This window comes from Melanaphis sacchari, unplaced genomic scaffold (assembly GCF_002803265.2).
Source record: "Melanaphis sacchari strain LSU unplaced genomic scaffold, SCAv2.0 Contig25_pilon_pilon, whole genome shotgun sequence".
NCBI lineage: Eukaryota > Metazoa > Arthropoda > Insecta > Hemiptera > Aphididae > Melanaphis > Melanaphis sacchari.
The window spans coordinates 1,313,980-1,340,119 of NW_020271133.1; the positions used below are offsets into that span (position 1 = coordinate 1,313,980).

The window sequence follows — 26,140 nt, forward strand, 5'->3', positions numbered from 1 at the left end:
TATAGTGTGTATTATACGACCTGCTGCTACAGTTGTACCAAGCGCGACATACAACTAAGTATGCTTCCACTACGACACACTATACATAATGATATTGTATGTGTGTGTGTGTGTATATTATATTGTTCATATAATATTATGCATAATAGAATCGCTCCCGTGTTCCTCGTGTCTTATAATAATGTTATATATATTTATATAATGTATATGTATACGCGCTTATACGTCGGCGATAACGGACAGGTACTGTGCAGCCACAGCCGCCAGCCGCAGGTTAATCGAAATATTATCCCGAACGATTTTGTAGTGCATTTATTATTATTATCATCATCATCGCTATTATTATGAATAATATAATGATATTATAATATTTAATATCAGGGCCCGTGTCGCGTTTTGATGTTATTGAATAAAATCAATGGTCTAGACTGAAAAATTACATCCAATTTAAACAATTAATTTTTGTTTCGATCTGCCGATCGGAATATCCCGTGAATCGGCTCTTTACATTTTTTTAGAAAGTCTAAATTTACACTACACTAATTATGCAATGTCGGAGTATTCGCAATTCGCTCGTACGCGGCGGAAGGAATTTTTTAATTGGAACATTTTTTTTCGAAAAATAAAAATTATCGCATGTGTATACTGGTAGAATTATTTACTGTAATAGTGTATTTTATTGCTATATAATATTATATTATCTGTAGTTGGCGTTTCTATATAAAATACCATTTAAAACATTTCCTATAAAACAATTTTTAACAAAAAATATTTCAATTATCTTATTTTTATGTTTTTCCTAGTTAGTTTATCTATAGAAAAAACTAATATTGGTCGTTTAAAAAACCAAATATCAGATATATGAAGTGTCACCACAGAGGTGGACGTTAAAACTAAAATAATAAACAAAATTATATTTTTTTTATTCATAGCAGTTTATAGTAATGTATAAATATACACATTGACCGTGTTATGTTGTTAAAAAAATATTTTTAATAACAATTACGAACCAGTTTTATAATTTTGTATTTATATTTTATGGTTCATGTATTTATTAAATTTTAATTTAAAAAACCCATCATTTTACAATTTTTTCCAAATAATCATAATTTTGTAATTTTTGTTAGTTATAAGTGTTATAACTTATAACTTACGACTTTATAACTATGTAAAAATATTTTTACTTTTTAATATTTTTTGAGTACCTATACTTATTTTATATTTTTTAATTTCTTTGTTTTTCTTTTTATTTATTAATATAGATACTTAAAAAATAAGTTATGAATAATTATTTATACCTATACGAATTTAATCAAGTTTAATGCATGTGAAATTGTATACGTCAATAAACATTTCTAGAATGTAACTCATAAAGTCATAAGTTTATTGAATACTTAATCCTAAAAAAATAATACTGATAACTAATAAGTAATGACCAATGACACTAAATTTACATTTATTATAATTCTTATGAATAGTTTTTTTAAATTATCTATCCTATCAATGAATATTGAATAATTTCTGTTACACATAATACATATTTATTAAATACATTAAAAAAAGCTGTCCGTATTCTGTTTAGGTCGCTATAGTTGCAATTAAAATAAAATTATTTTAAAACTATCAGAAAATTGTTTTAAAATTTAAATAAAAAGCTTAAAAATTAACTTACTGAGATTATTATAATGAAATTCATTTGTTTTAATTAAATTTTGTATTTATAATCTTAGGTTATAAGTTAAGTTTTAAATTATTTTTATAGGTTATATTAAAAAAAAAGTAATACAAAACCAGCGTCTGTAATAGTGTATTATGAATGAGAAAATATATAGAATAAAAATAGTGATAAGAACTGTTCTGTTTTTTAATGAAAGTATTCAACATCGTACATTTATAGTAAAATAATTAATAATAATTTTTATTAATAAAATATATCATAATATAATATGCTTATCTGTATAATAATTTTGATTGTTACTTTTTTTTTCTATACCATATAACTTTTTGAATTAATATCAATATAATATTAATTATATTATTCGCATAATATATATTATATTATCATTCCGTACCTATACGGCTTTACAACCATAATATTTTTGAAGTGATATGTAGGCGAATGTCCCTATAGTACTATGTACTCCGTATTGTACCTGCAATTATATAATATATAAAAGCTTAAACTATACAGATATTATTCATATTAGGCTCATGTTGCAACAAAAATATGACTAAAGTGGCAAGAGCGTGTATTATACATGCATAAAATTATATTATTCAACAACGTAAAGCACTTCAGTTTTAATTTTTTTTTTCTCCGCCGTGGTTAATCTTATAATTATGTATTTAGCCAGTCAAGTCTTAATATGCCCATTGTTTATGCAACGAATTATTTACTAACCTATACAATATTAGTTCATAGTTCATACCTCTATAAATCTTGTCGTTCGATTAATATTATATATTATCAGTATCATAGCATATTATATTTATGTTTATTATATGTATATACGCGTAACACTATATTTTGAGGTATTTCACTCTCATTTTTTTTCACTTCGTTGTTTGATTAATGATTTTAGATATAAGAAAATTATAATAATATAGAATCTATTGAAAGTTAAAAATTTTTGTTTATTCTAATGATGAAAATTATAATCTATTCGATTATATTGATTATATTATATAATATTAAGTACCAGTTAACAATATTTAAAGACAATCTAAACTAGAAAAAGTAAATTACGTAAGCCTTTATTACTCACAATAAATTTCTGAAGGATCTAATTTTCATAAGTAAAAATACTTATACATACGAGTATATAGTGATTAATATTTAGGCGACAACCATAAACACTATAAGGACATACGTATATATAAAACATACTACAGTATTTTTCATTACATTAAACTTTATATTATACCAAATTAATTTTTTATTTTAAATCTTTGTATACGATTTTTTTTTTATATTAAATTGTAATTTTGTAGAAGTTACATTACCCTCTGGACTCCGTGTAAATTTTAAAGTTGTTTATTCGTTCGTTATCAAATGATGAAATGATATTACATGAGTCGTAACGTTAATTTTTTCCAACATATTAATATTAAAATAATGCTTCTATAAATTATATTTATTTAAAATAGATACGTAAACTTCTTAGTGAAATTAAAATATAAAAATAAAAGTACAAAACTACGTCACTGTAGATAATATTTTCATCTTTAAATTCGATAATAGGTCAATCAACTATAAAATGTTGACCTAGAGACTAATACTGGTCCTACAAAGGTATAAATTTGCTTTATTGTTCGTATTTTGAAAGACAGATAACGAATCAATATATTACCATCCTTTCAATATGTATCATATATTAGATTAACGTTCAAACTAAACAGTTTATTGAATTCAAAGTAATGTTAAAATAATAGCTACCTATTTTGAACAGTAGGTAATTAAACCATTTATAATTTGTGATCATTTAACCACTGATTGCCACTGAGAGATATTATATATTTTTTCAACATTATTTTAATCATATTTTTTTTATATTTAATTAAATCTTTATGATAAAACAGTTTTACATAATATATAAATTAATAAAAATGCTTATATTATAATAACTAATGAATAACACAAATCTGCATTAAATATTTAAAATTGTGATCAAATATTATTTTACTTACGTAAAATAAATTGTACATAAGTACTGCACAAATACATTATAATCTTTAAAATTCAACAATAATTAATGTTAATTATGAATAGGTAATAAATTTATAGTTTATTAAGTATTCAAACAAGAATTTGTTCTGTTGTTTTTATACTAAGCTAAATGTACTATTTATTCTATTATTGTTTTATAGCCTGTAAAAGCCATCACATTATATCATGACTAAATATATACTAAACCAAAAAAATCATTAAATTACTGTGATTTTTGCAATGATGGAGGATACAATACATTGGGACTATTTGTTACTATTTAAAAAGCTTATAATGCTTGTACACTATACTATGTACACCAAATAGCCTTTTCACTATTTATTGTACTATCTGAGCTATCTTATAAAATATTACATTCAAATAAATTCTTATGAATTACATTTTTAATTTATCATAAAGATCGTAAATATACAACCTATTGACGAATAATTTATATTTTTAATAGGCTTTATACTACACCATATTTTACCATGATATTATATTATTTAAAGTTGTCGATGTTAAGTGAAAAATTAACCTAAACTAATGATGTCTAATTAAAAAATATCAATTATGTTTATAGGACATGTCTTCTGGAGGTGAAGATTTTCAAAGTAGCCCAAATATGATGCCATCATCTGTATCTTCAACAATCATGTTGAACAGTAATAGTAGTACAAGCGATATGAATGGAGCTGTGACTAGTGATAATAGTTGTGGAGGACTTGTAGTTATTAAACAAGAACCCAACACATTGCAAGATTATAAAAGCATTACGTCCAACTACAGTAATAATACAACAGAAGGATGTAATATGCTTCAAAAAGTACCATCGCTAAGTGATCTTTCCGATCCAGAAAATTCTTTAGGTATGTACTTAATAATAAAACTAATTATTAAATGCTCGATATTATTTCGAGGTCGATTTAGCCGGTTAAACATTATATCCAGAGCTTTTTAACTATAAATCAATTATAACTAAATAGTTCATATAATAATTTTAAAACTGAAATTACAATTTATAAACCAACTTCACGGTTCAATTCAGAAAAGTTCTCACGTGTAAATGATATAAAATAAAAATAACCAAATCCTACCAGTTTTAAACTATGTATATTTTTTACTATATAAGTTAACACTTTATTCAATAAGTAACATTTTATATATAATATAGAAAGTAACAGCATGTTTCATATATTTTTTCCGTGTTTGATCATTGCCATTCTTTTTTATGACCTAATAAAATGTAAATTATGCATGAGTATTCCAATTTTAAGGATAGTATTGTCAAAACCAGAATTAAGAAATACATTTTAGGTTTATTTCATATATTTATATCCATAAAGAGCCGTAGAAACACGCGTTACTATACTTATACTATGTACTATGTAGTATATTTTAATATGTTATATAAATATATAGATAGGTAATTATTAATTTATAAAATTAGTGGGAGACCAATGTAATATTAATATAAAAGTACTAGTGTAGGTACTTGTTACTCCCACGTTCTTTCATTCTAGACCTGTATAGTAATTGGGTGAGCGGACAATGTCTCCTCTATATTATTTGCCCCTCGAGCTAAACAATTAATTCAATCATTTTTAAATAATTTATCATAGTTTATAACTTGTAACGTATATGTAGGTTAATATTTATAGTGAATAATTTATAATATATTCCCTTTTTTTGCTCTCCCTAAAATTTTAAGCTGGTTTATAGGTTCATTATACCTACATGACAGATATGATGGTATAGGTACTATTTATAGGATGTTATTTTAATAATAATAATATTACATAGATACTTTAACTTGAATACTACACATAAAATGATTTTTTACTGGCGAATTAGAAAAAAAATTTTAATCAATTTATTACCTAGTATGAAATTGTAAAATATTTTTCATTTAACATATCTCTAAAAATATTATTTATGTCGACTACTGAACTTATTATTTTTTAGTCCGCAACATGACCAGATATCTTTAAATTATATATATACAAATGTTTTTTAGTTATAAAATAGCTAGTTCTATCATGTGCTTGATAATATATATGCTAATTTATCATTATGTATCATACTATTGTATATTTTAATACTCAATACTATATTGAATATTCCTAATATAATATTATGACATGTGACTCTTTTACCTAACAAATGAATTATTTAAGCAGTGCATTCCAAACCTGTGTACTAAACTTTGATAAAATCCTCAGTATATTTATGTATGTTATATTATTATGTAACAAAAATATATATGTATATATATATATAAAAAATGGTTTGAAGTAGGTTTAGTGATTCATATTTAAATATTTACACTAATTAACTATATGAAAGGTGTATACTGAAATCACCTATCTAAATATTACAGAATACACCTATCAAACTATTTGTTTAATAAACATAAATTATAGTTATGTTGATCGCTGTTACTCATATCGTTAATAATATTTATACTGAAAAAATATTTTGTTCGTTTGAAACTGTATGAGGGAATAGAGCGATTAAGAGTAGAGGAGTGTTTCGAACATAGCAATTAAAATCATAAATTAAAAACGGCTGAATAATGAGTAGCATAATATACAGCTGTAATCAAACATCAGCGTTTAAAAAAATATTAAAATACAAATACAAATTTTAGTTTAGAAAATCACAAAAAAATCAATAATCATAATATTCTATTCTTTAAATGTTTTAAAAATTTATCAATATAATGTATATATTATAACATTAAGAGAACAAACACCTACTTTTTTGATGTCGACAATTTTAATATAATTTCAATAAAATTAAAATTTTAGTTCTTAAATATATATAAATACTGTTTCAAAGCATCCAACTTAAAAATGGTCCTAACTCTTATGTCAGTTCCATTTTTTATCGTTACGTTTAATTTATTACAAGATTATATTATAAATAAAAATAAGTTTTACACAAAAAACACCAATTATTCGGCAGTAGGTATTGGCTAAAAATACCTATATATATACTAAGAATGTTTGTTGTAACGTAGACTAGTAGTTTTTTTTTTTTTATATACATGATTTTATTAATAATTTTGAGAAAACAAAAAAGTTATGACACAGAAAACATTATCTTCTGTAACGTTACCTATATATGAATTTAATTTCTCTAAATTTCAATTATCATTGACTGTTGTATAGTACGATTAGTTATTTTTCGCACAATTTTGATAATAATGATTTATGAATGTGCAGCGTCTTCGTAACAAAAACACGTCAATGAAGGTAGGTAGGTACTACCTACTCGTTGTTTCAAAATCAAAGCCGCGGATGCGTTTTCATTGTGTTTTCACGAAAGGTATAGATAAGTAATCTCGCTGACGTTTTGTCGATATTGTAATATATTTATATTATATAACATTGTAACATGTAAACTGCAGTAAAGTATAAAATGTGTCGAAATTATCGCACTCTTGTCGCGTTTGTTTTCTTATTTATTCACCGCAGTGACGGATATCGGTCGATAGATCGGTTTTATTTTCTTTTTTACTCGAAAACTAAAAACGATTTAATAGTTCGAATATCGTCGAAAAAACCAGCGCTCGCTAAACGATCATTGGGAATTATATAAATAATTATAATTCACCTATGTAAATGGAAATTAGCCGTACAATTTTAGCCCAATCTGGCCGTCCAAATAAGACTTCTTGCCATGGGTCAAAATACCGTAACGTGCGAATGAGTGAGTTGCATGACGGTATAAACGCATCATTCTCGGTCGTTTGCCGCCGCCATGTCCGCACGACGGGTTTCTGAATCCACGGTGTATCCACCTACGTAGAAATCAAAATTTTAATATTAAAACATCGTTATAAACGCCGTTTTCTGATTAATACCTACCTCTAAACGCGTGTTCGCACGAACGACGCACCCACCGCGACGCCGACGACGACGACGACATAGTGCTGCCATCTACCAGACACCGCGGCGTCATCCACGCGCACAACGCTGTCTGTCGGAGGATTGTCTTCTGTCCGCGTCTCGGTATCCGGTTAGACGTTTACAACGCAGATGGCGCTCGTCTATTTAGGTCCGGCAATCGGGCTGCGCGAGTTTTGCACGGGTACCTCCTAATAGTCCTAATAAAAAATGTGATTATTATTATTTCGTTCTCGCGAGACCCGCCGTAACGTTTCTGTCAGACGAGTTCCCCCGTTTCCGTTGTCGGTCGGGTGATCGGCGAAATCGGCCCGACGTTTTGTCCCTCCGACCGATCGATTGAAACCCACAGATCTATGATTGATACGACGACACCCGCACTTACCTCCGTGGTACGCGTAGGTACACCTTACAACGATGGATATTGACGGCACATGACAAACCGTAGCGCACATACGACGATGCGCTCATTGACATGCGTAATGGCAGCGACCGAATATGCATTACATATATATTATATATAATGTTTATATATATATATATTTGGTGACTAACCATGATATTATAATAGTATATAATATTATACGAGGTGGTTTGTGCAGATATGATATTATGATATTCACTAATAGTGACGTGCCGAGAATAACGACGGATAGCGTTTTTATATTGTTATTGACCATTTCCTGTCGGGGCTACGTAATAAACATAATATACATCGGGCAACATGTCTGTGTGCCCGGGCAGCGACGTTACAATAAGCACGGCAAACTAGCGTTCGTGCCTAAACCTCTGTATTGAAATTTATGAACTGTCGTCCCTATTATATTATATTATATACGTAGTATATATTATACCGATCGACGATTGTTATTAATGACAAACGTACGCGTTGACGTAAATATTATAAACCTTTTGTATAACGTGGTATTGTGATAAATCATTCGGCAAGTGTACTACGCGTAATACACGTATCGATGAAATATAATATAATACAATATTTGTGTAAATGTTTTCGCGCGAAAAAGATCCACTCGTGGACAATAATTGAGAAACCAAATCTACGTTTACTCACGATGTAGGTACGTACAAGAGAGAACAGATGATGACGGCAATATTTCTGTGCGGCAGCGTTTTGTTTTGTTTTTTTTTTTTTTTTTTTTTTTTCGATATCGTTAACATAAAAAAGTTAATCGAGTTTGAAAAACGACGGATTTCAAAACAATAACACTACGTTTTTTGTATTAATAATATCAATAAAATGAAAACCCTACACTACACAGAAAATACTGTAAATTTGATTGTTTAACCGTGAGTGTAAAACGCAAGTGGTTGTTTTACGCGCGAAACCATTTTTCCACACATAATCTCGTAATTATTCCTCAACACTTAACTATGATTTTGACGCTAAACACTTTTAAGTTAGGCGTACATATGTTGAAAAAGTATTTAAATATACAGAAGATTTAAATTTATGTCAGCGTTTGATTAAAATCGTCGATATCAAGCTTCTCAAGTGTGTATGCGTGTGTGTGGCATTTTCTCAATACGTTTAATGTCCTCTTAATAATTTACTGTAACGACAAATTAAAGCTATTTAATGAACCTTAATAGGTATTTAGTGTGCCTAAATAGAACTAGACATAAATTATGTTGACGTTAATACAGTTAAATTATATTTTAGTAGGTAATCAGTATTGTATGTTTTTGCATTGTTCGCATAATAATAAATTTCGATTTTGAATGCGTTTCTCTTAATATGGTGAAACCATATTAGTGAAGCTGAAGCATAATAGATTTACACATTTAGAGTAAATCGGTGAAATGTAAAAACGAATAGTGGTCCTTAGTACGTATACATCCGTCTCCTTATAACGTCGAAGGATGTGCAGTATGACAAAAACACTTTTGTATATTTGTTTATCATGCTACTAATATCTAAAAGGAATAGCAATAATGACATGCAATTAAAGTATATAAATGTAATATTAAAAATATCCAATAAAAACTACTATTATTTACTTAAACAATTATCTTTGATATTTTCGTATTTTTATTTCAACATTTTCCCATAAGACCTACAGAAGACCATACCCGGATATGTCTCCTTCCATATTAATTTCCTAAGTGCAAACTAAATTAACTGTATAGAACTTAAAATAAATTTGCAATATCTACAAGGTAATCAACTGAATTATAAACAAATTTATATTGGAGTACTAAATCAATTAACTATTATACTAGTATTTATAATGAGTGTATTATTAGATCGTTTGACATTTGATAATTGTATCCAGGTACATTTTTTTTGTTGGTAGGTATATCTTGTATCTTTTATATTATTGTTTTGTAATACTGATAGTTTTTTAATATTGTTATTTAATTTAGAAATAGTCTGTAACATACCTATAACATGTAGGTACAACCGTACAGTTTCCTATAAAAGTATATTTTTTACGAAAGGGGGAAATAACAGTTCTGTGGATTTTAACAACAAAATTAATAATTTATTCTATTAACTTTAAAGTTACTTTATATATTTTTAACAGCTAGTGATATTCCACAAAATATTGTTCCACTACTTTGTTCTTCTAAACTTTCAGTACTTAAAACATATTTTAAAAGTTATAAATTATTAATTAGGCGCTCGTTCAAAATTGTATTTTTATAGATACCAAAATGCATACTATACCAACTCCTGTTTTTCAAAAAAAATATCGTTCTTGAAAAATTTAAGCGGCGAAAAAAAAAGTTTGTTTTATGGTGTTTTTTTTTTTTTGTGATAGCTTATGTTTAAAAATATATTTCCTAAAATAAATGCTTTATGAGATTGTGAGTGTTAACTGTTAAAAGACACCCTGCAGTATGCATCAAAAAAAGTTGTTTTAACCATAATACTTACTATTGTTTAATTACTACTGATTTAGATCATTCATTTTAAAACAAAAATAACAAAAACAATATAAAATATATTTTTTTGTTTTATTTTTAGAAATATCAAAATGCGTGCTGTACCTACTTTTGTTTTTTCATAAATACGTATATTAATCTAACAGTAGTCACGCTAAATTATGTACAATGCCACACCCCATCATTGAGTTTTGATAATTTGAAATAAATAGACATAATATGCTAATATTATGTTTTTCGTATATGAGTATAAATCTGCTAATGTATAGTAGGTATAGTATAATATATTTCTGATTTATCGCCAAATTGGTACACGGATTTTTTTTCTCGTTAATTTACATGTACAAAATGTGTACTCGTTGAATTTACTGCGATTCGCGGCAAATAATACGCGCACATAGTTACAATAGGCGTTTTATTGAATTTGAATATTTTGTTGTTTTTTTTTTCGTCCGACGTTCCCACGATTGCGAGCACCTGCAGCAGTTCTATTTATTCCCCCCCAGTGTAATTACGGCTTCATCGTTACATTATTTTATGGCCGCCCATGTGCACAAACACCAACAGTGAACAAACTATCTTTATCTATTCGTTGTTGTTTTGTGACGACTGCGAGTGGGCGAGTGGATGATACGGTCTAATGGTCACTGTAGCACAAGTATTATAGATGTATACAACCATCCAACCAAGCTTGAAAGTATGGTAAAAAGCGTTCATAGTTGATTTAATAATGTTTCCACTTGGAAATATAAAACAACTATAAATATTCAGTAGAATATAAATTATGTACTTGATAATTTTTTTCCCCGTAAAATATTATATAATTCTTTAAATCTATTACGTATTGCGTACGTTATAAGTTATTACGTTGGTTAAATGTATTTTCTTAGTTTCTGTTATTCATAGTATTCATACAATAATATTTTACACTTATCACATAAAAACTAGTTATTCAAACAATGAGTTCATTTTATGACATATTATATTGTGCTGGTTGACAAATTATGCCAATGGTAAAATAAAATAAGAACGATTGTATATTGTAAAAACTGTGTTGGATTGGGAAAATGTTATTTTAAAAATATGCTTAGACTTAAGAAACGATTTGAGAAAAAAAAAAATTATCATTAGGTAGTATAAATACTTTATAAAAGTCCTTCAAGTGAGCACTGTCTTGTGTGATATTACACTAATGCAATAGATGAATAATTTTTGTTAACCTTTAACACCTGTTGAATAGTAGCGGTCAAGCGACACGCAATTACACCTAGTGTGCGTGTGAATATAGGGTGCTGAGAAAAAGCCCATGTCTAGCAAATTAATATTATTTGTATCTACCTATACTTCACGTTTATACAAAACAGGTGGTTGTTAAATGTTAATCATAAGGGGGGGAGTATTATTGATGTATTTTCCCACACTATACTCGTAATAGTACATTTTGAATGATTTACGTAGGGTTGTTACAGTGTTTCGTTTTACTTTTAAAATTAAAAATTTTAATTAAAAGATTATTTATTTCATAGTTAATTTTAGCCAGTAAAATACTTATTTTATGTTTATCAACAATTTTTTAGAAAAAAATGTTTATGACATTATTTTGTCCTACACGTTTAAACACGAAAAATCGATTTAAAAAAATCTATCTTTGCATCTCAAAAGTTAAATTACGTGCAAAGATTTTTCTTTATGTAAATACAACTTAAATAATTGACAAACTTGCTGAGTTTGATGCACCGTGATATGGTAATAGGCGTAGTTAGGTTTTCTTTAGTAAATAAACTCGTGTATAAAATACGAATGTGTGTACCTACGAACTATACCGAATTTCGTAACCAGTTTGAATAAACACGTGCAACAGTTTCAGAAAAATATAAGCATTGGTATAATAACGAATACGACGACTATGTCGATATTGACCCGGAATTAAAGACCTGTAAGTGAACATTACTATTCGACTATTTATTATTGTAATGTATGCACGTCCTGGAGGTGACACCAACGAATGAGCTAAGCAAGCGAGTCAAATTATAACGTTTTTATATTTTATTTATGATTCTGACATTATCTACGTCCTTACTTTTATACATTTATAATAATAATAATAATACATTATTCTCTTACAACACAAAAAAAAAAAAAAAAAAAAATACTAGTGAAAATAATTATAACATGTTGAATGTTAATTAATTATGATTATGATAATTTTTATACTTCATTATTTTAAACATAAATAACATCTTGGTTAATATAATAATTATCAAGAGTATCAATGAACGTAATGATATTAAACGTATGTAATTATTCAGGCATTTATTTTTATAATATTATGCATTTTATTACAGTAACATGGCCAAAACATTAAGTACCTACCTACAATAATGAGGTGTATTACATTTTTATTTTTATTATCATTTTATGTTAAATACAATGATATTCACATTTCTATTATTTTTTTTTTTTACAATTTCTTCGAAAATACTGGGAAATTCCAAATAAATAATCAAATAGATAGAAAAATCAAATTACTGTTGTAAGTGCTGCACTGCTGCGTGACCTATTTCACCGTTCAGAAAGTATTTTTCCAAACAAGATGACAAAAAAAAAAAACAAAATAAAAATGCATGTCATTTTACCAAACCGATAATACTGTATCTATTATAATAGCTTCCTCACTACACAGTTCAGAATCTAAATTCTAAAACTATAGCGGCCTATAACGCAGGGAATTTATAAACGAATTAGTTTGTTGCTACCAGCAGGAGTATAGACTTGAACTTTTCATCTGGGTTCGCCGTTACTCAATTTTTGTTGTTAAACAACACTTTAATATATTACACTCGTGATATTGCCCTCTAGAACCCGCGCGGCTCGACCCCACTGGACTATTTACTTATATTTTTAAATGTCTTAATCAACCATCCACGGTGACCTTTTTTTCCTTCTCTTAGTACATATTTATTAATCACAGTGTGTGGGTCGTGACCCGCATCATCGTCCTATACATTATTCGTTCATCTATTTATTACTTGTAAATTACTTAATCTGCCACCGCTCCTGAATACCGTCGTCGACAAGTGCTGAAGTACCATACATCATGACTAGATGAATTCGTCGTAATTCATATAGATTGACTGTCCGTATAGTCACATGTTCACATGATAATATTATTACTATATTTAAAGCGTATATATTACAGCCCTGTTTAACTTATATTATTATGATATACTTGATGTGAAATGCATAATATGATGAGAATATATTAAAAACGTGTTCGACGTGCCTACCGAGCTGCCTAGTTCAATCTTAATTATTTTTAATTGTTTGATACACATATTAGTGAAACTCTTTAGGATCTCAATAATAAACGAAGATTGTTACTTATTATAATAAGTTTATACTTTTTACTGTTTACATTATGAATTCCGGTATTAATTATTATTAATGTTAATATACGCCCGAAGCAAAAAAAAAAAAAAAAAACACGAGAAAATGTTTAAATGGAATTTATGTTTACACGGACAGTTACCTACTCTAGAAGTAAATTGCGTATTATTGTAATGGACGATGTACGTGTACATATACATAAATACTTGTTAAGTTTTATATATTATACGGTTGTGTTTATTGTTGTCTCGCAAGAAAATGTACATAGGTACACCTATTATCCATTGTCAAGCTACAACGAGGGAGAAAGGGATAGATCACGCAGTGACAGGTAACACGCTTGCACACATCTCAATTGCATCAGCATCGAACATAATATCAGCTAGTACATAATAATATTATAATGTACTCCTACTCTATTTACCATTATTATTGGTTCATCTTTGTGGTCCAATCGTAGCTTTATGTATATTTTATATTTTTATATATTATTATGTAGTGTATACATTGTTATAATATAGCCATTTATTTTGTACTTAGTACAGAGTACAGACTATATAGCTTCTCTTCTATATAATTTATGTTGTATACTGTATATTATTAGGTAGGTATCTATGCAATTTTAATGAGGGAATTTATATTATCTTTATCGATTATCAGTGATGCTTGAAATCCAAATTTTGTTTTAAACTTTATTCATCGACCGCACGCAGTGCCGCCTCAGCCGAGTACCTGTACTAAATACAGTATATTATAATTTAGTATAATAATATATGGACTCATGCAATTTATTCAGTTGTACGTAAAATATTATTCATTTTATTTAATTAATAACACGAATAAAACAGTTTATTTGCAACGCAATATTATTTCATTGTTATAATTTATGATCAAGTTAAATAATACTGTCTGACTGTAACGAGAGTGAAATATTATATTCTATTATATTGTTTCTTTTATGTTTTCTTATTGTAATAACTCACATAATTATAATTTATTGTAGGTATAAATAGCTAGGATCTCGTAGAATAGAATTGATTATAATATTTTATATTTTTTAGAAAAAAATATAAAATAAAAAATTTTTAATTTAAATTTAAATTAAATACAATGATAATAACATATTTATCTGAAAAAAATTCAGATTGGTTTGACTAAATAATCATTGTAATGTATGTATAGTATACGAAACCGCGGAACGTGAATACATTTTTATTATTTATATAATTATATACAGTAATACGATTTGTTCATCTTTTAAAAATTACAAATGATTCATCCATTATTTTTAATTATCATTAAGGCATTTCAAAATATTATATAACTTTGGAAAAATGAATTAACCAAGTGAAATTAGTCTTAATATATAAAATCGTCGACAAAAATATTATTTAGAATTTTTACATCCATGTAGGTACTATGGTAAATATTTCTTCGTATTTAAACGACCTGAGTATTGAGTTGCACGGTTACTTTACATCGCGGTAAATTGCATTGCAGTAGGAGTTTTAACTAGTTAACAAAAGTCCAATAAAAAGGCTGCTGCTGTAATTTTTGTTACAATACTTTGCCATTTATTGTTGTAATATTAGTAATGTGGCTATAGAGTAGTTGACTCGTTACGATCCCTATTACTTAATATTTAATAACGTTATATAAATTGTTAGCGGAGTGAATAGTAAAATGAATGAAACTTATAACGAACAAAATTGGTCGTCCGTTCAATTAAAACTTTTATAAAAATAAATTAATAGAATGTTTAGAATGTTCAATAGGTATGAGAGGTACCTTATTACAATTATTACAATATACAAATAATAATTATTATAATTTTTAACAATATTTTTATTATAAATTAAGTTTATTTTAACTACTGAGTACTGTTTTATAGAATTATAACTGTCACTGGCCAGGTTTTGTTTATTGTCCTATGCTAGCCCTAATACGCATGTCGAGAAAGCCGGCTATCAAAACTTATTATAAGTTTAGTTAAACGTATGTCTGTCAATATTAAACTAGTATCTCTCTTGAAGGTGCTTTGTCGTTCGTTTGTTAAACCAATATTAGAATACGGTTTTGTTATTTGGAAACTTAACGACAATTATAATCTTATTAATCTTATTTTATATACATAAATGAGTTAACTATATTTTCAAATCGTGTTAGTTGTATTTTAAGGTTTGAATAACTTTTTCGTGTATAATATATAATATTATACATACTTTATTCGCTGATTTTCAGTATCTTTATGATACAAATCATAAACGTATTGCTAACCTTAATATATTGGTCAAACTATTACATGTACTTTACATATACCTTATATGTTCCTTACATATACTCTCCAAAATCTTTTTCAGAATTCCTATCTATTTTCCTGATACATAAACTTCCTTTTTGCTTCCTACTTTCTCAACAAATGACGGCTTAAATGAAGCACTAAACCATCGTGTGTATATAGCCGATTCTAACCCTTCCCTTTTGTTATTGCAAATACTTATGTATTTTTAAAATATTATTATATGGGTATCTAATCATAAAAATGTTATTAGATATTTCATTTTGTTATTGTTACTAATGTCATATATTTATACAATTTATGTTTAAAAAAAAAGATACTAATAGTAAATTGGGCAAAGCCCGTATTGTATCGTAACATAAGTTAATCATAAATTAATATGATTTACATAATTTTAGTTAAGTACGCGTATCATATACATTAATACATTATACTTCACATTTATTTAACTTATCGTTTATTATCCCTCTCTGTTTATCATCAGAATACTGCTGTGGTATTAATAGTTATATATTGTTATTAACTATTTATATTCATTGCAATAATTAATATTTAATCAATTGTTGAATACACAATTTATATAAATATTTTGTTTTAGATCAAACCCCGTCAGCGGTAAACACCAACAGCACAAATAGTGCTGGTGGACAATTGGTTCCACCACCTTTAACACCCGGTACAAATAAGAAAATGACCGAAGCTTTGCAAGCTACATTCGCATCTTGGGAAAAAGAACGACATAAGTTAAATGTCCCAAAAGGTAATGAACACTAAAATCTTAATGTAAATTTTAATATATTTCTTGCATGATTAAAAAAAATATTTAATTCACATACGTAAACTACCAGAATATAGGTAATAATTATTTATTCAAGTTTAAGTAAAGTGATTTATTGTTTGACGTTCGATGATATTTGTATAATATTACACATTGATGTGATTTTATATCTTTTAAAAAAATACTCTGAACAAGTCCCTAAGAAAAAAAAAATTATTACTTAGAAGTCTCACTTTATAATCTCATGATCAAAAGTTACAACCATTAGCTTCCTTATACTTCAATAAAACGTACCAGATTGCCAGCTTATTCTTATCTCAGTTTTAAATAAATATATTCAACCTTAAAATATTTTTGTTTGACATAGAATAAATATTACTTCAAATAAACAGTTTTTATTTTTAAAATTATTGTAATTTTTTAAAATCTGGACGATGCTAAGAGTATTTCCTGGTTTTACAATGATGTATTTTTTTTATTTTTTTTGGATGCATCTCACAATAGTTTTTACGCAGAGAATCTTCAATTTTAAGGTGATTTTAGATAGAAAATTTTATCTAATTATAGTACCTAGAGTGTGTCGTAAGAAGTTGGAGAATCCATTATCTTCGCTAATAATTAGAAAAACTAAGAAAAAACTGCAGGAAAACTGTAATACATAAACACTATACACAAAGCCATTCTTCTATAAAATCTATTTATTTATTTAACAATTCAAAAAAAGGGATATTTGACATTTTCATTAAATATTTAGATTAGTATTTTTTAGACATCATATTATTTTCAAAATATTAATACTATTTTAAACATTTTAAATATTTGACTTTTTCTAAATTACTTATATTTTCAATTCACGAATTTTTGTTTCTATTGATAAGAAAGGCTGAAAATTGAATATAACTTTCAATAGAGTTTCTCATAAGCTAAATTTATAAAAAATCATAAATATCAATAATAATTAATAAGACTTCCTTTTATTTATGAGCGTTTGAAGTTTAAATGTTGACAAAATCCTAAAAAATTTAAAATTATTATTTCTGTAGTAAAATAATCTTAAAGTTTTCATTTTTAATACATCTAATGATATTTGAAAATAAACAATAAAGCTCTCATACCTAACTATTTTTTATAGAAATTCAAAATTTATATACATCGTTTACAATAATTTTGATTTATTATTGAAATTAAATTTAACATATCCATTACAGTGATTTATTTGAGGTACATTCAAAACCTACTTCTATATACTCGTATATAGCAGAATCGAGTTCCCCATTTTTCATTTTAACCTTATGAAATAGGTCCATGATATTTAAGTTTTATTTTTAAATTATTAAGTTATAGCACACATGATAAGTGTATTTTATATATAAAATATCGATATATCTTACATACTTTTATAATTTTGCAAATAACGAATTTACATTAATTAAAAAAATTAATTATTAACATTAAAAATCTTATACAGCAAACTGTATAGTTTGTATGTTATTTAAATTGTGTAACATTAAAAATAATGTATCCTACTCTATGTTTATGTATTCAATTGTATTAGATTTTCCCCAAACTTTATTTTATTTTTAAGTATTTTTCTCGGTTGACTGACTTATTTTAGTCAATGGACCGTGAACTACAATCCACGCAATTGTGCTCTACATAAATGATCCTATTTTCTTCTGTCACAAAAGAATCACATCGTAAAATTATAATTTATCTAAATACATATGTATAATACAATTATATAGTTAATTAGTTTTTAATAATAATAAAACCATCTTTATTATTAAAAGCATAAATACATTTTTATTAAACGCGGTTATTTAAAGTGTGTATCCTGCTTTTATAGGTATATATAGGTATCTTATACACACACACACACACACATATATATTACTTAATATTATGGAAACTTATATTCTCACAACGTCGTCATAGTCACCGCCGCCGTCGGTGGTAATATTATGCATAATATTCTATTATAAATAGGTACTGTTAGTACAATATATATAATATCCAAGTGTGACTATACAGACCATATAGTATATACGTCACTATATGTTTTTTTTTAGATTTCTCTTGAACCCGAACGTATAGATAGATTTAAGTTTGTACCTACATTGTATAAATATATGACAATTATTGCCTTCGTATATTAGGTGCGGCTCAAACAAACAAGAGGTGTGAATGTGTGCGTGTGTGTGTTTGTGTGTGTGTGTGTATGGTTAATTACGCCATCATCATTGCCGTAGTCGTGTAGAGTATAGCGTGTGAACTCAACTAGAGTAAGTGTAAATTTTGTAGAAAAATAATATACATTTGCCGGACCCCATAATGTCCGTGGTTCCCACGGCGGAATTGGCGTCGACCTGTGGCGAGCGAGACTTACACACAACGTTGTGACTACCAATATTGAACTTTCAAAATGTCTAATATTCCGTTATCGTTGTGTTTGTCTTCGAACGAAATCGATCATTTAGGTTTTTGACCGCTTCGTACATAATAAGATAATAATACAAAGTATAAACGGTGTATGGTAAATATACGCTGAATCGCGGTATATTATTACAAAATACGAACCGTATATAATGCATGTACCTAATATAATAATAAAAAATCGCGCTATGTCCTCTAACTAGCATGCATAAGCTTTTTTCCTACAAACGGCGCAGAAAATAATAAATCTATATATTTATATCATTTTTTATTATGTACACAAAACAGTGTATGTATCTTGCAGCACGTTCTGCAGTAATAAAAAGAATAGAGCTTATTTTTTATTTTCTTAGAATAATTACGTTCGTTAAAGAATCTAAAACGATATAGTGCGTATATACATATAATTTTATTGTATTTGTACCGCGTATATATAGAAATATATTTTCGTTTTTACATAACATGTAGAGGGAAAGCGTAACGACCATTGCCGATACGCACCGCGAGTATGGTAGCGGCTATATTATAGTTTTTTATTATGTGAAAATCATTGTGGAAGCGTCAGACACCACCGCCGCGTGTCTGTATAGGTAATATGTAATAATCTAGAATATACTGCGTACATGTGGGACGACCACTGTAGAGGGTTAAACATGCGTATCTCGAGGGGTTATTGCGCACGTATATCGGTTAAATTGTTATTATTACTGCTATGAGAGGGTGGTAATAGTTGCTTTTGTTTTGACTTTTTTTTTATCAATTATATTATTATTCATTATTTATAAATTGTATACAATTGTACCGTCCTAGATCGCTTCATTCACATACTGTGACACAGTAATATTGATATTGAATATAAATATTTCGTTAAAAAAAAAAAAGTAAATAATATGTCAAATTTTCATAATTCCGCTTTGTTTTGCGTCTAAATAAATTCTCGCAATAGTTAACACAAACCGCCACCCTGCGAAGAGAAATGAGAATAGCTGCTTTTTTTTATTTCTATGTATATATTATGAACAGATACGACGGATTTCACACAGACGACGTCTTCTTGTAGACAACATCATACAGAATTCTATAACGTGATGATGTTCATCGCGATACTTCTCAGGGTGAACACGCACATTAGTTTGTCATTTTTCCAAAAGTCGACATTATTATTTATTTTTGAATTAATTATAATTTAAATAATTACATATATTGATGTTTATTTTGACAAACCATGTGTAACTATCATTATCTTTTGAGTTTTATATAAGACAAGCCGATTATCGTACCGTTTTATCTCTAAATGCAGTTTTGAGTTTAACGATAAAAATAGGAGTATATTTTGTAGATAATAAATCGCTACCCTATATCTTCTGTAGCCTGGTTTTCATATCGTATACTGACAAGGGACAGCAGCGTTGTATAATGCACTCAAATGATATGTTTATGATGATAAATTCATAATCAACAGTCTTTAATATAAAACTACATCGGTGGTATAATGTTAGTTTTAAACATCATTTATTTTTTGTTTAAACAAATTATTGTTTATCACGAAAATGTTAACAATGTAAAGGAAAATTATTTTTGTCACCCTACGTGTTCTGCAACAGTATAGTTCTCATAGCGATGTGTGAATATAAAATCTTATTATTCGATTGAATTAATGCAAAATTATATTGACCGATATTATCGTTCAATGCAACCTATTTTTTTTCAAAAAATACAAAATATATCATTAGTTATGATGTTTTTAAGGTCATCAACTTCCGAGCCCTAATTATTAAAAACTTTTAGTATTACTTTTAACGTTAGTCGGTTTTTTTATTTTTTTGCAGATCCCAGACTATGGACTGAGGCGCAAGCCGCGCATTGGTTTTGGTGGGCTTACCGCGAGTTCTCGGTACCCGAACCGCCGCCGACGCCGTTGCTACGTCGCGTCGTGTGCGGCACGTCTCAATTCCAGAAGTTCACCACGGTAAGTCCCAACACTACGATCATGGGCCGCAGCAGCCAAATGATCCGGGAACGCGTCCGGCGTGGTCGTCGCCGTCTTCGCAGCAGCGGCAACTGTAACGGCGGCAGCAAGTCTCCGGCAAGCAGCAACGATGACGACGACAACGACCCGGAAAAGGACCTGGACGACGACGACGAACCTTACGACGAGCTAGTGTCGTCGTCGAGCGGCGGTAACCGACCGCTATACGCCCGGAAGGGCAGGCACTTGTGCAATATGGGACGCGAACGTTTTGTGGCCGAGGCGCCGCCGTTTTTGGGCGATATCCTCTGGGAACATCTTGAGATGATGCAAAGGGGTGAGTAATATCCGTCAGTTAACCTGTTCCTCCACTGTTAAGCTCTACGCACCCCTCGTGCATCCCAATTATTGATAATAATATGGTATAATTAAATCGCGATTTCTGGTGTGCAATGCGTACGACGACAAGCGATGATAGCATGTCGCAACGCGGATCTGTTGCAGGATCACAACAGTATTACAATATAATATGTGACGCGGTGTTAACGTCTAAACTATTATTGTGACTAGTATTAAATAAATGTTATCCGAAATATTATATTATTGTTTATAAAGCAGTGTCGTGCGAACCAAACGACAAAAATTCCTTGTGTCTGCAGTGCCGTAGTTCCGGTCATCGCATTATAATATATACACTGAATACTGAAAGTGGTTGGTCGTACACAATCATAATTTAAACATAATATACGTGTAACAATAATATATAGGCTATTGTTTAGACGGTAAAAAAATGTATATAATAAAAAACATTATTTCGTGCAATCCGAACGTGCATGTATGAAGAAAAATTCGTAAATCTACTATAACCAAGCATTTAAAATAATAATTATCATAATAACATATATGAAATAAAATTATTATAAAACTTTATTACTATTATAACATATATAATATGTATTACATTCGAGGCAGACGAAGCAACGAATTACGATATCGCGGTCGCGTGGGATCCGTACCCATATACACGTATCATATATCATATGACATATATTAATATATTATGTATAAATGTATGTGAGCGTATGAGTGTATCAGACCGAATACGACGTGAATGTCCAATATTATCTATAATATACCCGAAAGAAGAGCGCGTATAATATAATATAATATCATATGGCGATTAGGAAACGAGATGCGATTATTCTGTACATAATATGTATACGATTAACACACGTGCTGGGCCTGGTAAACTGACATGACGGTTCATAGATAAACCACTACCGCATACCAACAACGAGCGTTACTGTAAGGCCGATAAATAACCGATACCAATGATACTGTAATAATATATTTATATACGAGTATATTATGCTGTAGCTAATATTGTATATAGCTGCCATGATGTACACTTTATGTTATAATATAATATTATGTTGTAATTATATCTAAAGATAAATATTGCAATATGCGGTATACACGTCGTTTTATATTTTCGTGTCAAAAAAGTTATCGGTTTTGTGTTAATAAATTATTCTATTACAACTGTATCGGAACGTTGATTAAAAAAAAAAAAAAAAATTGTTATATACTATATAATATGTTATACATTTGGATAAACCACTATCACTGTAGAAAAAAAATTCAATGCAATTTGCGTCTCGCGACCGTCCGACCCGTACAGTCCGTGTAGTTAAACTGACTCAACTAATAACATCATTACGACCACTAGCTGGATAAAACAGGAACAAAAAAAAAATAAAAAAAAAATAGTGTTTATCCGGCGGGATATGTGTGCGGTGCAAGCTCTGTGGCCATCGGCGGCCTTGCCGGGGAACGCTAGAAGGGGGCTAGCCCAAGGCTGTTCTGTTGTAATAAGCAGGATATCCTTTGACCGCTATCATCCTTTTAGCAAAACGGCCATAACGCTTTGCCACCACCGTTGGTGTGACGTAGTTTCGGTGTTGTATCGTGAGCAGGATATCCTTTGAATGTAAACAAACCTATATTGCGGCTATGTATATATATTAAGTTTGTGATGGTGGTTGGTATTTATAAATGTGACGTAGCAGACAGGATATCCTTTGAATGTAAACACTGCTCTGAATCGTGGTTGTGACGTAAAAATGTACGCCGACGATGACCTACTTTTAAATACGCATATGTATAATTGTATATTGTTAACCCTTAAACGACGGTGTGCTGTGTACAAAGTTTTAAGAAATATGCAATTGAAATAATACGTTATGCATATATTTACGAGATCTATCTCATAGACGCCTTACGTTAATCTGCTCATACGTCATACCTAATATATGAAAATAAATCGTGTAAACATCGTAATTAACGTATATTATACCATATTATTTTATATTATGTACCATTTATCCATATTCAGTAGAAACTTATACATATATAATTATCTATGGAAATGTATAAAAATTATTTTTGATTTATACTTTTGCAGACGTCGATAAGGCTGCATCGATACCCGTGTTCGGCGGTGGCAATCAACATTTATCGTCGTTACACAACGCCAGTGGCAATAGCAATAATACGAATTTCTATCACGAAAATTTTGTGCAACATCAACAACACAGACATCAAGTGGATGACAACAGTGGTTTATTCTCTTCCTATCCTGTACCGGCTTCATCCGAACCGCAGCATATCCGGTTGCAATCGCCACCACACCGACTGAACCATCGTAATCGCAATCTCCATCACAACCAACAATACGAAACAGGTACGTTGCCGTTACTATATAATACCGTATAGGTTAGTACACACATTTATTGCTATTATTATTTCGAATATTCCTCATTTTATTCTTCAACTGAGTTGGAGGATTATATACGTACTCTTATATAATATATAAGTGTGTGTGTGTGTAAATCTTATTATTATTATTATTATTATTATTATACGTAGACTTGGAGTGTGGACCACATTACGTACACCAAGGGTAGTTATTAGCTATTGCACTTATACTGTCGTCGCGTTATTTTATTACCATAATAATAATATAGACAAGAGCAAGAGAAAAAAAAACCGTATTGTTGCGCACTGTATATTATACATATTTATATTAAATATTAATTGGGCCAGTTTCGGCTTATAAACGGTATTTAACCGCGTAATGCCGAGCCCCATTTAATTTTATTTAATTTTATTGGGGGGACGACTACTTACGTCGGCCACCCGCTGTTAGCTGCGTATAGACGAGCGATCACAATATTTATTACAGCCCTTGGCTCACCACGGGAGCCCATCATGATATACCTGGCCGAGCAGAACTGCAGACGAGCACTTGACGATCATTATTACTATACGCGAACACAGTTCTATCCATCGTCTCTATCATGTGTACGAGCATCATCGAGACTGCAATGTACAATATAGATATTAGGCATTGTCATGTACAATATTATTACGTATATCACTATATTATGTACGATGACATAGTGTGATCGAACGTGCGCTATTGTATTTGCTGCATATTACACGCTCTCCGGATATTATAAAGTTTCAATGCTTCTTCGCAGTAGAAGACAAACCTAACCTATATGTCACCACGTCTAAGGTCGATATATCAAGCACGTGATATATTATTGTACAACAAATTATTATACACCGAAAATGTTTTAAAATCCCATTTCTTTAATAGTTCTACTAGGTGGTATATAGGTTCCTCCTCTTACATAAACCTACCCGGTAGTTCCGGTTCTCCTAACGACTATATACACCTACTAAAAAAAGTACAGCTGCCCCAGCTGCATGCTTTTGGCGCGCGCGCAAAAGAAAATATGAATGACACGTACAAAAGGGTGGCGTGTTATGGCACGCCCGTCCTTGTCGTCTTTGGTTTCAAGTTACTCGAGAATAAAAGCGGTACATGGCATAGCACGGGCTAAGAAGAACAAGACTCGCGCGTATATTACACGCCCACCGGATGTACAACAAGCAATACCACCTCCTCCTCCTTCTTCTCCTCCTCTTAAAACTTGAATACAATAAATGAAGTTCCGATTATTCTTCTAGAGTACCTATACTCTATTATACTATAATAATATAAAACCAACGTCTATATAATATGTTTAGTAGTATAACAACACAAGAACCGTCATCAGTGTTACCAGCCTTGGTTTATATTTGTATTATTAATTATTATATGCACATGTACATATTTAGGTATAGCATTTGTAATAGTATAGTCTTGAAAGGAAAAAAAACAATTAAGACGCGAATTTGTAAAAATATTGTTTAGATATATGTAATATATGTCTATATATTTATATAAGTTCAAATACACATGAAATATTTATTTCGCAAATAAGTGATTAAATAATTACATCATAGCATCATATTATAAACGTTAACTGATTATAATATGTATATATTTTTTTACACATGATAGAACGTTATCGCCTTATAACAATTCGTACGAATTTCCGGTACCTACTACTATTTTTTCTAAATTTGTACGTATTATTTTTTTTTATTGTTTTTGTTCAATTTACACACTTATTACAGGCGTATGTGGTAATCGATTTATTAAATAATACACTGTTCAATAAAAGTCAAAGTCAAATAATTTTAAAAAGGAAAAATGTATTTATGTTTTCCGGTATTCGAATAACGTATATTTAAAATTTTTAAAACCTATTAAAATATTGCGTTGTAATTTGTAACATATATTGAATTGAATGATTCCGATCAGTTTATTATTGAAAATTTTCGAACATTTAATTCC

The 26,140-nt window shown here is 29.1% G+C and overlaps 1 protein-coding gene across 1 annotated transcript in view; it reads left to right on the forward strand.

Moving 5' to 3' along the window:
* Window positions 1–26,140, forward strand: part of LOC112595149 (ETS-like protein pointed) — a 54,614-nt gene that overhangs the window by 11,444 nt on the left and 17,030 nt on the right. Inside the window, exons 3-6 of the mRNA XM_025340246.1 lie at window positions 4,290–4,575; window positions 16,809–16,970; window positions 21,251–21,727; window positions 23,855–24,133. Coding sequence (XP_025196031.1) covers window positions 4,290–4,575; window positions 16,809–16,970; window positions 21,251–21,727; window positions 23,855–24,133 — 1,204 coding nt within the window. The remainder of the gene's footprint in view (window positions 1–4,289; window positions 4,576–16,808; window positions 16,971–21,250; window positions 21,728–23,854; window positions 24,134–26,140) is intronic.